Source organism: Macaca mulatta, chromosome 7 (assembly GCF_049350105.2).
Source record: "Macaca mulatta isolate MMU2019108-1 chromosome 7, T2T-MMU8v2.0, whole genome shotgun sequence".
In the NCBI taxonomy this organism is placed as follows: Eukaryota; Metazoa; Chordata; class Mammalia; order Primates; family Cercopithecidae; genus Macaca; species Macaca mulatta.
The window spans coordinates 54702304-54716505 of NC_133412.1; the positions used below are offsets into that span (position 1 = coordinate 54702304).

The 14202-nt window shown below is 40.7% G+C and overlaps 1 protein-coding gene across 28 annotated transcripts in view; it reads right to left on the bottom strand.

Annotated features, from left to right (window-relative positions):
• The window catches only part of SCAPER (S-phase cyclin A associated protein in the ER), a 568707-nt gene that overhangs the window by 230899 nt on the left and 323606 nt on the right, over positions 1–14202 (bottom strand). For all 28 annotated transcript variants that reach the window (XM_077939992.1, XM_077939989.1, XM_077939985.1 and 25 more), the window contains one exon: positions 402–528. In XM_077939992.1, coding sequence (XP_077796118.1) covers positions 402–528 — 127 coding nt within the window. The remainder of the gene's footprint in view (positions 1–401; positions 529–14202) is intronic.

Here is a 14202-nt window from a genome sequence, read left to right on the forward strand (position 1 = left end):
AAAACTGCCAAATCTGTTGGAATCAGGGGATATTGGTGTTTGTAGAAATTTGGTTGTGATTTATTAGGCTTTATAATTCAAAGTTTTCTATTTTCTGCTATAGAGTCATACATCTTTATTATTGTGATTCCTGACAAAATAATTTCAGTTTGTTTGTGTGGGAAAAATATGACTGAGGAAACCATGATCTAAAGAGGACTTCAATTTAAAAAACCTGAAAATAACTTCATTTAAACAACTGAAAAGAACAAAAGTAAAAAAAGAAAAGTACATCTATTATTAACTAGCTTTAAAAAACAGAAGAAAGGCATATACTGAGTCTGCCTTATAGCTCTATGTACTGTCATAGTGAGAAAGGATCACAAAGATTAAGGTTAAAAAACCAGAGATTAGTTACACACCTCTTTTTCCAGTATTCTAGTGATCTCTCCTAGGGTCCGATCCAAAGCAGACACTTTATTGTTCGCCCATGAGCCACTGTCTTGTACTTGCAGTTGTTTTAGAAGATCTTTGGCTAATCGCTGAAGCCTTTAATACCAAATGAAAGGAAAGAATGACATTAATGAATTAGACTATAATGCTTCATTTCCCAAAATATCTTGAAACACAAGTTACTTTGAGTATTGTATTTGAAAATGCTTCACAGAGCACCTGAGGGGAGAAAAAAGCAGACAACCAATAAAGCTGGTGTTATTTTATATTCATGACCACCAATCCACTCTTCATGGCACAAAACAGAACTAAAGGATAATATTATCAATCTACAGGTTTAGCTAGACCAATTGATGCCTTTAGTTTCTATAAGATTCTTAAATCGGAACAGAATTAGGAATCGGGAGAAGGTGAGAGGATGATAGCAGAGAAAATGCGTATAAGAACTTGAGCAGGTTTTTATACTTTGATTTAAAACTTCAAATAGGTTTGGATATTATTAGCTTTATAAACTCTCAGAAAGCTGAACTTCCAAATGTTTGTTTACAGGCAGTTTGGGGATTGTCTGCTACTGCTCATATCATTTACTTAGACGAGAACACTTATTTGCTTTCCACCAAGAAATACCACATTATACCTAGACTATAAGAGTCTTCATTCAGATCACTGTGTGCATTACTTCTTTCTGGCCCCTACCTGGTTTCATGCACCTCACTCTTGGAGCAAGCCTCCTCTGCTTTCCACTTATTTGCTTGAGAATCCACTAACAGATGCTCACCAGATCTCCCCACTTTTCCCCTATATATCATCCCCGTTGCCTTAACTTTTTATCTGTGGTAGATTTCACAGTACATCATTATAATCATTTTCTTGCAAATGTCCTACATTTCCTCTCTGTTGTTCTGTTTTTCACTCTTCTTAGACAAACCCCCAGCAGTGGTAATAACGTTTGTTTAGCTCTTACTATGGGCCAGGCGCCATTCTCAATGTTTTGCAGGCATTAATTTCTTTAGCTGGATTAATGAAAACAACTGCCAGACTTTTCCATTTCTGAATCTGGCAGGTGTAGGGGTGGTGGGGGGAGTCAGACCATGCAAAATACTGGTAAGACTACTGATTCAAGATCTTACTAAATCTCTCTAGGGTGTTCATTCTCCCACTGTCCACAAAGATTTGCTTCATACATTCCCCACTCTCTTCAAAACTCCACCCTTTCCTTTCTCTCTCTTGCTTTCATAAGATGATCCTACATTTCAAAGAGAAAATAGAAGTTATTGGAACAAGAAAATTTTCACTTTCGGCCATAAAATCTACAAGCTTATCTGCATTTCACCCATCTTCTTCTTTGTTCCTCTTATTACAGTCATTCCTTCCAGGCAGGACTAATTTCACCACACAGGATGTATGCATGAGTTCTTTCTGGATCTCAAGCTCTCTCTTCTTCCTGTCTCAGGTCTTTCTGCAAATGTTCTTCATCTTTTCCTTCTGAAATGCTTCCTCCACTTCCACATTACCTAGAACATTACTATTTATCCCTCGGCTCTTAGCACAAACATTACTTTCTCTGATTTGATTATTTCTTCAAAGCACTCATCACAAGAGAATTAAAAATACTTACTGAACTAACTGTTTAATGTGTGCTTCTTCTGTGCAAAGCTTTACAAGGGAATTTCCTGAAGTGATAGAAATGTTCTATATTTGCACTGTCCAACATGGTGGCTAGAAGCTATTGTATTGAACAGTACAGAAGCAGAGTATTAACTTCATGAGAGAGGTGATCGCCTATCTCCTCACTGCTTTATCCTTATCATGTAACATGCTACTTTTACAGAAGTACACTCATTAGATATTTAATAAATTCATGTCCTACAGGGAAAACTTCTTCTTTACAAATTAATTTTAACAATATCCAGACCAGGGATGGTGGTTCATGCTTGTAATCCCAGCACTTTGGGAGGTCAAGGCAGGAGGTTCACTTGAAGCCAGGAATCTGAGATCAGCCTGGGTAACAAAGCAAGACCTAGTTTCTATAAAAAATAAATAATTAGCTGGCAATGGTGGCGTGCACCTGTAGTCCTAGCTACTCAGGAGGCTTAGGTGGGAGGACTGCTTAAGTTTCGGCATTCTAGACTGCAGTGAGCTTACACCACTGTGCTCCAGCCCAGGCAAGAGAGTGAGACCTCCATCTCTAAAAAGAAAAAAACCCAATAACTTCATAGGTTACAAAATACTTTCATGTACATGATCCTATTTAATCCTCTCAACAATGCTGTCAATTAGTATTAGCCCTATTTGAAAATGCAAAAACTGATGCAGAGCAAGATAGCCAAATGGAAGCCTTCACAGATGTCCTCCATACAAGAACACCAAATTGAACAACTATCCACATGAAAACATACCTTAAAATACTGCATGTTGGAATTGAACAATGAGATCACTTGGACATAGGAAGGGGAACATCACACACCGGGTCCTATTGTGGGGAGGGGGGAGGGGGGAGGGATAGCATTAGGAGATATACCTAATGTAAATGACGAGTTAATGGGTGCAGCACACCAACATGGTACATGTATACGTATGTAACAAACCTGCACGTTGTGCACATGTACCCTAGAACTTAAAGTATATAAAAAAAAAAGAACCAAAAGTTGCGTGAATCACCACAGTACCTGGTTTTAACTTCATATCACTGAAAAAGGCACTGAAGAGGTAGGAAAGACAGTTTTGAAATGCTGATGCCACTCCTCCCTCATCCCCCAGCAGTCACCCTGTGGTGCAGACAAAGAGTCTATGCACTTGGGAGACAGGAAGCACAGTGACAGAGGGACTTTGCATTGGAACTCAGTGCTAGCCTGTTACAGTGGAAAGCAACAGGACAGAATTCAGCTGGCCCCCACAGAGAGAGCATTTAGACTAGCCTTAGAGAGCAGGGAATCGCCCATCCTAGCAGTCGGAACTTGAGCTCCAGCAAGCCTTGTTACTGCAGGTTAAAGTGTTCTGGGGACCTAAATAAACTTGAAAGGAGGTTTAAGCCACAAGAACTGCAATTCCTGGGCAAGTCCTGGCGTTGTGCTGGGCTCGGAGTCAGTGAACTTGGGAAGAATGTGACCTATGAGACCAGCCAGGGCAGCCAAGGGAGTGTTTGCACCCACTGCCCCCAACCCCAGGGAGCTCACAACTCTGGTACAGATTCCTTCCCTATGCTTGAGTAAAGGGGAGGGAAGAGTAAAGAGGACTCTGTGCCAGGCACAGTGGCTCATACCTATAATCGCAGTGCTTTGGGAGGCTGAGGCAGGATTGCTTGGGCCCAGGAGTTCGAGACCAGCCTGGGCAACATGGTGAAAGCCTGTCTCTACCAAAAAATACAAAAATTAGCTGGGTGTGGTGGCACACACTTGTAGTCCCACCTACTCGGGAGGCTGATGAGGCAGGATCGATTGAGTTTCAAAAGTCAAGGCGGCAGTGAGCTATGATTTCATGCTACTGTACTCTAGCCTGGGTGAAAAAGCAAGACCCTGTCTCGAAAAAAAAAAAAAAAAAAAAAGAGGACTTTGTCTTGCAACTTGGAAACCAGCTCAGCCATAGTAGGACAGAATAACTGGGCAGAATCCTGAGGCTCCCATTCCAGGCCCTAGCTCCTGGATGGTATTTTAAGACATATCCTGGGCAAAAATGGAATGGGCTACCTTAAAGGGAAAGACCCAGTCCTGGAAGGATTTGTCATCTGCTGACAAAAGAGTACTTGGGCCCTGACGAGTTAGCAGTGGTAGCCAGGAAGCACTCGCCAAGGGCCTTGGGTGAGACTCAGAGACATGATGGCTTCAGATGGGATACAGCACATTCCCAGCTGTGGTGGCTACGGGAGAGACTACTTCTGCTTGAGAAAAGGGGAGGGAAGAGTAAGGGAACTTTGTTTTGCAGCTTAGGTATCAGCTTGACCACAGTCAGGTAGAGCAATAAATGGGTTCTTGAGGTCCCTGATTCCCCAGGCCTTGGCTCTTGGATGGTATTTCTGAACCTGACCTGGGCCACAGGGGAGCCACTGTCTTGAATGGAAAGGCCCAGGTCAGGCAGCATACACCACAAACTGAATGAAGAGCCCTTGGGCTTGAGTGAACACTGGCAGTAGCCAGGCAGTACTCACCATGGGCCTGGGGTGGTAGCAGCCACAGAAAGAGACTCCTATGACTATAGAAAGGGGAGGGAAGAGTGGGAAGGACCTTGTCTTATGGTTTGGGTGTCAACTCAACCACAGTAGAACAGAGCACTAGGTTGATTCCTAATGTTTCTGACTCTAGGCCCTGGCTCCTGGATGGCACATCTGGACCTGCTCAGGTCAGGTAGAACTTGCTGCACTGAAGGGAGATACATAACCCTGGCTGGTTTTGCCACCTGCTGATTGTAGAGCCCTAGGGAGACTTCAGCAAACAAAGGTGGTAGCCAGGCAGTGGTTACTGCAAGCCTTGGGAGAGACACAGTAATCTGTGCTTCAGGTCTGACCTAGCACAGGCCCAGTGGTGGGGGCTACAGGGGTGCTTGTGTCAACCTTCATCCAGCTGCAAGTAGCTCAGCACAGAGAGAGAGACTCCATTTGTTTGGGAGAAAATAAGGGAAGAGAACAAGAATTTCTGCCTAGTTGTCCAGAAAATTCTGGATCTTATCCAAGACCACCAAGGCAGTACCTCTACGAGTCTATAAGAGTCATAGTGTTACTGGGCTTGGGGTTCCCCCAAATGCAGATATAACTGCGGTGGCCAATAACTTAGGTTTCAACACCCAAGTCCCTTTGGATACCTGGAAAGCATTCCCAAGAAGGACGGGGACACACAAGCCTATACTGTGAAGACTACAATAAATACCTAACTCTTCAATGCCAGACACCTACAAACACCCAATACGATCTCACCTAATGAACTAAATAAGGCACCAGGGACCAATCCTGGAGAAACAGAGACAAGTGACCTTTCCGGCAGAGAATTCAAAATAGTTGTTTTGATGAAACTCAAAGAAATTCAAGATAACACACAGAAGGAATTCAGAATTCTATCAGATACATTTAGCGAAGAGATGAAAATAATTAAAAATAATCTTTGGGAGGCCAAGGCAGGCAGATCTACAAGGTCAGGAGATCGAGACTATCCTGGCTAACACGTTGAAACCCTGTCTTGACTAAAAATACAAAAAATTAGCTGGGTATGATGGCAGGCACCTACAATTCCAGCTACGCTGAGGCAGGAGAATGGCGTGAACCCAGGAGGCGGAGCTTGCAGTGAGCCAAGGTCGCACCACTGCACTCCAGCCTGGGTGACAGAGCAAGACCCCGTCTCAAAATAAATAAATAAATAAATAAATAAATAAATAATAATCAAGCAGAATCTCTGGAGGTGAAAAATGCAACTGACCTACTGAAGAATGTATCAGAGTCTCTTACCAGCAGAAATGATCAAGCAGAAGAAAGAATTAGTGACCCTGAAGACAGGCTATTTGAAAACAGTCAGAGGAGACAAAGAGAAGGTAGAGAGAAAGACCAGGCAGAAAGTTTACTCAAAGGGATAATAACAGAACTTGGGAAACCTAGAGAAAGATATCAATAATCAAGTACAAAAAAGTTACAGAACTAGATTTAACCCAAATAAGATTATATCAAGACATTTAATATGCAAACTCCCAAAGGTCAAGGATTTTAAAAAGCATTCTATAGAGGCCAGGCACAGTGACTCATGCCTGTAATTCCAGCACTTTGGGAGACCAAGGCAGGCAGATCACCTAAGGCCAGGAGTTCGAGACCAGTCTGGCCAACGTGGCAAAACCCCGTCTCTACTAAAAATACAAAAATTAGCTGGCATGGTGGCACACACCTGTAATCCCAGCTACTCAGGGAGCTGAGGCACGAGAATTGCTTGAACCTGGGAGGCAGAGGTTGCAGTAAGCTGAGATTGTACCACTGCACTCTAGCCTGGGTGACAGAGTGAGGTTCTGTTTAAATAAATAAAATAGCATTCTAAAAGCAAGAAAAAAGAAATAACATAAAATGGAGCTCCAATATGGCTGTGGCAGCACACTTTTCAGTGGAAACTTTAAAGGCCAGGAGACAGTGGCATTTTGTTATTTATTTAAAGAGTTGAAGGAAAAAACCTGTTATTTGAGAATATTATATCCAGCAAAAATATCCTTCAAACATGAAAGAAATAAAGACTTCCCCAGAAAAACAAAAGCTGAGGAATTTCATCAACACAGGACCTTTCCTATATGAAATGCTAACAAATTATTCAACATGAAAGAAAAGGATGTTAATAAGCAATATGAAATCATCCGAAGGTGCAAAACTCACTGGTAATAGTAAGCACACAGAAAAACACAGACTATTATAACACTATAATTGTAGTATATAAACTATTCATATTGTGAGTAGAAAGACTAAAAGATGAACCAATAAAAAATAACTACGTTTTAAGATATAGTACAAAAAGTGAAAAAGCAGAGGGATGAAGTTAAAATGTAAAGTTTTTATTAGTTTTTCCTTTGCTTGTTATTTAGTTTTTTTATGCAATTGGTGTTAAGTTGTCATCAGTTTAAAATAATGGGTTATAAAATATCAATTGCAAGCTTCGTGGTAACCTCAAACCAAAAACCACACAACAGATTCATATAAATAAAAGCAAGAAATCAAAACACATTGCTAAAGAAAAATTACCTTCACTACGAGAAAGGAAGAAAAGAAGGAAAAGACCACAAAGTAACCAGAAAACAAATAACAAAATGGCATAAGTCCTTACTTATCAATAACTGGATGTAAATGGAATAAGCTCTTCAATCAAAAGACATGCAAGGCTGAATGGATTAAAACAAGAAGATCCAACTATTTGTTGCCTCCAAGAAACACACTTCTCCTATAAAGACACACAGACTGAAAATAAAGGGATGGAAAAACATATTACATGAAAATGGAAACCAAACAAGAGTACAAGTAGCTATACTTATATTAGAAAAAATACATTTCAAGACAAAACTATAGAGACAAATAATGTCATTATACAATAATAAAAGGGTCAATTCAGTAAAACAATATAATAATTATAAATATATATGCACTGAATATTGGAGCACACAGATATGTAAAGCAAGTATGATTAGAACTAAAGAGAGAGACAGACCCCAATACAGTAACAGCTGGAGACTTCAGCGCCCCACTTTTGGCACTGGACAGATCATCCAGACAGAATATCAACAAAGAAACACTGGATTTAATCTAACCCATAAACAAAATGGACCTAATAGATATTTACAGAACATTTCATCCAATGGCTGAAGAATACACATTCTTCTCCTTAGCACATGGATCATTCTCATGAACAGATCAAGTGTTGGACCACAAAATAAGTCTTAAAAACTTCAAAAACCTGAAATTACATCAATAGTCTTCTCTGACAAAACTAGAATAAAACTAGAAATCAATAAGAGGAATTTTGGAAACTATACAAACACATGGAAATTAAACCATATGGTCCTGAATGACCAGTGGGTTAATGCAGAAGTTGATAAAAAAATCAATAATTTTCTTGAAACAGCTGTGTGTGGTGGCTGATGTCTGTAATCCTAGCACTTTGGAAGGCTAAGACAGAAGGACCCCTTGAAGCCAGGAGTTTGAGGCTAGTCTGAACAGGAAAGCAAGACCCCATCTCCACACATAAAAAAAAAATTCTTGAAAATATTATAATGGAAACATAATATAACAAGACCTATAGTGTTATATTATATTATAAGGATATAGTGAAAGCAGTACTAAGAGGAAAGTTTATACCTATAAGCATTTATATCAAAAAAGTAGAAAAACTTAAAATAAAAAACCTATAGCTACATCTTAAAGAGCTAGAAAAGCAAGAACAATCCAAACCCCAAATTAGTAGAAGAAAAGAAATTACAAAGATCAGAGCAGAAATGAATGGAATTGAAAGAAAATAATACAATCAGTGAAATAAGAAGTTTGGTTTTTGAAAAGATAAAATCAACAAACCTTTAGTCAGACTAAGAAGAAAAAGACCCAAAAAAATAAAATCAGAGATGAAAAAAGAGACATTACAACCAAAACCACAGAAATTTAAAGGATCATTAGAGGCTACCATGAGCAACTACATGTCAATAAATTGGAAAGCCTAGCAGAAATAAGTAAATTCCTATACATATACAACCAACCAAGGCTGAACTACGAAGAAATCTAAAATCTGAAGAGACCAATAACAACTAATGAGATTGAAGCCATAACAAAAAGTCTCCCAGAAAAAAAAAAAAAGTCCAGGACCTGATGGCTTCACTGCTGAGTTTAACCAGATATTTAAAGAAGTAATATCAATCTTACTCAAACAATTCTAAAAAGTGGAGGAGAAGAGAATATTTTCAAACTCATTCTAGGAGGTCAGTATTATCCTGATATCAAAACCAGACAAAGACACACAAAAAGAAAACTATAGGTCAATATCCCTGATGAACATTGATATAAAAATCCTCAACAAAATACAAGCAAATGGAATTCAACAACACATTAAAAAGATCATTCATCGTGACCAAATGAGATTTATCCCAAGGATGCAAGGATGGTTCAACATATGCAAAGCAATGTGATACATCATATCAACAGAATGAAGGACAAAAACAACATAATCATTTCAAAGGATGCTGAAAAAGCAAGACAGAGTCTCGCTCTGTTGCCCAGACTGGAGTGCAGTGGTGTGACGCAGCTCACTACAACCTCCGCCTCCCAGGTTCGAGCCATTATCGTACCTCAGCCTCCCGACTAGCTGGAACTACAGGCTCACACCACCATGCCCAGCTAAGCTTTTGTATTTCAGTAGAGAAGGGGTTTCACCATGTTGCCCAGGCTGGTCTCAAACTCCTGAGCTCAGGCAATCCACCTGCCACAGCCTCCCAATGTGCCAGGATTACAGGTGTGAGCCACCGTGCCTGGTCTGAAAAAGCATTTGATAAAATTCAGCGTTCATTCATGATAAAAACCTTCAAAAAACTGTATATAGAAGGAACATACCTCAACACAATAAAAAACATATATGACAGACACAGAGCTAGTATACTGAACAGAGAAATGCTAAAAGCCTCTCCTCTAAGAACTGAAACAAAACAAGGATACCTACTTTCACCACCGTTATTTAACATACTCCTGGAAGTCCTACCTAGACCAACTGGACAAGAGAAAGAAATGACGGGCATCGAAATTGAATAATAAAAAGTCAAATTATCCTTATTTGCAGATGATATGATCTTATGTTTGGAAAAACCTAAAGACTCCACCAAAAAACTATTAGAACTAATAAACAAATTCAGTAAAACTGCAGGATATAAAATCAACATATGAAAATCACTAGCATTTCCACATCCCGACAGCAAACAATCTGAAAAAGTGAAGAAACTAATCGTATTTACAATAGCTTCAAATAAAACAAAACACCTAGAAATTAACCAAAGAAATAAATGATCTCTACAATGAAAACTATACAACACTGATGTAAGAAACTGAAGAAGACACAAATAAATGGAAAGGTATTCCATGTTCATGGAATGAAAGAATATTGTTAAAATGTCTATACTATCTAAAGTAATCTACAGTTTCAATGTAATCTCTATCAAAATACCAATGAAATAAGTATTTTTCTATTTCACAGAAATTGAAAAAGCAATTCTAAAACCTATATGGAAGTACAAAGGATGCAAAATAGCCAAAGCTATTCTGAGCAAAAATAACAAAACAGAAGGAGTCACGCTATCTGACCTCAAAAGTATACTACAAAGCTATAGTAACCAAAACAGCATGATACTTACATGAATACAGATACATAGTCCAGTGGAACAGAATAGAGAATGTGGAAACAAATCCTTACATCTATGGAGAACTCATTTTTGACAATGTCATGAAGAATATACATTGAGGAAAAGACAGTCTCAGGACAGTCCCTTCAATAAATGGTGCTGAAAAAACTGGATATCCATATTCAAAAGAATGAAACTAGTAACCTATCTCTTGTCATATACAAAAATCAAATCAAAGGGAATTAAAGACTTAAATCTAAGACCTCAAGCTATGAAACTATTACAAGAAAACACTAAAGAAATTCTCCAGTACATTGGACTGAGCAAAGATTTCTTGAGTGTGGGCCAGGTGCGGTGGCTCACTCCTGTAATCCCAGCACTTTGGGAGGCTAAGGCGGGCGGCTCACGAGGTCAGGAATTCGAGACCAGTCTGGTCAACATAATGAAACCCTGTCTCTACCAAAAATAAAAAAAGTAGCCAGACATGGTGGCATGTGGATGTAGGCCCAGCTACTCAGGAGGCTGAGGCAAGAGATTTGCTTGAACCTGGAAGGTGAAGGTTGCAGTGAGCCGAGATTGAGCCACTGCACTCCAGCCCGGGCAACAGAGTGAGACACCAACTCAAAAAAAAAAGAAAGGTGGGCGGAGCAAGATGGCCCAATAGGAACAGCTCCAGTCTCCAACTCCCAGCGCGAGCGACACAGAAGACTGGTGATTTCTGCATTTTCAACTGAGGTACTGGGTTCATCTCACTGGGGAGTGCCGGACGATCGGTGCTGGTCAGCTGCTGCAGCCCGACCAGCGAGAGCTGAAGCAGGGCGAGGCATTGCCTCACCTGGGAAGCGCAAGGGGGAAGGGAATCCCTTTTCCTAGCCAGGGGAACTGAGACACACAACACCTGGAAAATCGGGTAACTCCCACCCCAATACTGCGCTTTAAGCAAACAGGCACACCAGGAGATCATATCCCACACCTGGCCGGGAGGGTCCCACACCCACGGAGCCTCCCTCATTGCTAGCAAAGGCAGCAGCGAGGCTGGGGGAGGGGCGCCCGCCATTGCTGAGGCTTATGTAGGTAAACAAAGCTGCTGGGAAGCTCCAACTGGGTGGAGCTCACAGCAGCTCAAGGAAACCTGCCTGTCTCTGTAGACTCCACCTCTGGGGACAGGGCAATAACAAACACAGCCGAAACCTCTGCAGACGCAAACGACTCTGTCTGACAGCTTTGAAGAGAGCAGTGGATCTCCCAACACCGAGGCTGAGATCTGAGAAGGGACAGACTCCCTGCTCAAGTGGGTCCCTGACCCCTGAGTAGCCTAACTGGGAGACATCCCCCACTAGGGGCAGTCTGACACCCCACACCTCACAGGGTGGAGTACACCCCTGAGAGGAAGCTTCCAAAGCAAGAATCAGACAGGTACACTCGCTGTTCAGAAATATTCTATCTTCTGCAGCCTCTGCTGCTGATACCCAGGCAAACAGGGTCTGGAGTGGACCTCAAGCAATCTCCAACAGACCTACAGCTGAGGGTCCTGACACTTAGAAGGAAAACTATCAAACAGGAAGGACACCTACACCAAAACCCCATCAGTACATCACCATCATCAAGACCAGAGGCAGATAAAACCACAAAGATGGGGAAAAAGCAGGGCAGAAAAGCTGGAAATTCAAAAAATAAGAGCGCATCTCCCCCGGCAAAGGAGCGCAGCTCATCGCCAGCAACGGATCAAAGCTGGACGGAGAATGACTTTGACGAGATGAGAGAAGAAGGCTTCAGTCCATCAAATTTCTCAGAGCTAAAGGAGGAATTACGTACCCAGCGCAAAGAAACTAAAAATCTTGAAAAAAAAGTGGAAGAATTGATGGCTAGAGTAATTAATGCAGAGAAGGTCATAAACGAAATGAAAGAGATGAAAACCATGACACGAGAAATACGTGACAAATGCACAAGCTTCAGTAACCGACTCGATCAACTGGAAGAAAGAGTATCTGCGATTGAGGATCAAATGAATGAAATGAAGCGAGAAGAGAAACCAAAAGAAAAGAGAAGAAAAAGAAATGAACAAAGCCTGCAAGAAGTATGGGATTATGTAAAAAGACCAAATCTACGTCTGATTGGGGTGCCTGAAAGTGAGGGGGAAAATGGAACCAAGTTGGAAAACACTCTTCAGGATATCATCCAGGAGAACTTCCCCAACCTAGTAGGGCAGGCCAACATTCACATCCAGGAAATACAGAGAACGCCACAAAGATACTCCTCGAGAAGAGCAACTCCAAGACACCTAATTGCCAGATTCACCAAAGTTGAAATGAAGGAAAAAATCTTAAGGGCAGCCAGAGAGAAAGGTCGGGTTACCCACAAAGGGAAGCCCATCAGACTAACAGCAGATCTCTCGGCAGAAACTCTACAAGCCAGAAGAGAGTGGGGGCCAATATTCAACATTCTTAAAGAAAAGAATTCTCAACCCAGAATTTCATATCCAGCCAAACTAAGTTTCATAAGTGAAGGAGAAATAAAATCCTTTACAGATAAGCAAATGCTTAGAGATTTTGTCACCACTAGGCCTGCCTTACAAGAGACCCTGAAGGAAGCACTAAACATGGAAAGGAACAACCGGTACCAGCCATTGCAAAAACATGCCAAAATGTAAAGACCATCGAGGCTAGGAAGAAACTGCATCAACTAACGAGCAAAATAACCAGTCAATATCATAATGGCAGGATCAAGTTCACACATAACAATCTTAACCTTAAATGTAAATGGACTAAATGCTCCAATTAAAAGACACAGACTGGCAAACTGGATAAAGAGTCAAGACCCATCAGTCTGCTGTATTCAGGAGACCCATCTCACACGCAGAGACATACATAGGCTCAAAATAAAGGGATGGAGGAAGATTTACCAAGCAAATGGAGAACAAAAAAAAGCGGGGGTTGCAATACTAGTCTCTGATAAAACAGACTTTAAACCATCAAAGATCAAAAGAGACAAAGAAGGCCATTACATAATGGTAAAGGGATCAATTCAACAGGAAGAGCTAACTATCCTAAATATATATGCACCCAATACAGGAGCACCCAGATTCATCAAGCAAGTCCTTAGAGACTTACAAAGAGACTTAGACTCCCATACAATAATAATGGGAGACTTCAACACTCCACTGTCAACATTAGACAGATCAACGAGACAGAAAGTTAACAAGGATATCCAGGAATTGAACTCATCTCTGCAGCAAGCAGACCTAATAGACATCTATAGAACTCTCCACCCCAAATCAACAGAATATACATTCTTCTCAGCACCACATCGTACTTACTCCAAAATCGACCACGTAATTGGAAGTAAAGCACTCCTCAGCAAATGTACAAGAACAGAAATTATAACAAACTGTCTCTCAGACCACAGTGCAATCAAACTAGAACTCAGGACTAAGAAACTCAATCAAAACCGCTCAACTACATGGAAACTGAACAACCTGCTCCTGAATGACTACTGGGTACGAAATGAAGGCAGAAATAAAGATGTTCTTTGAAACCAATGAGAACAAAGATACAACATACCAGAATCTCTGGGACACATTTAAAGCAGTGTGTAGAGGGAAATTTATAGCACTAAATGCCCACAAGAGAAAGCAGGAAAGATCTAAAATTGACACTCTAACATCGCAATTAAAAGTACTAGAGAAGCAAGAGCAAACACATTCGAAAGCTAGCAGAAGGCAAGAAATCACTAAGATCAGAGCAGAACTGAAGGAGATAGAGACACAAAAAACTCTCCAAAAAATCAATGAATCCAGGAGTTGGTTTTTTGAAAAGATCAACAAAATTGACAGACCACTAGCAAGACTAATAAAGAAGAAAAGAGAGAAGAATCAAATCGACGCAATTAAAAATGATAAAGGGGATATCACCACCGACCCCACAGAAATACAAACTACCATCAGAGAATACT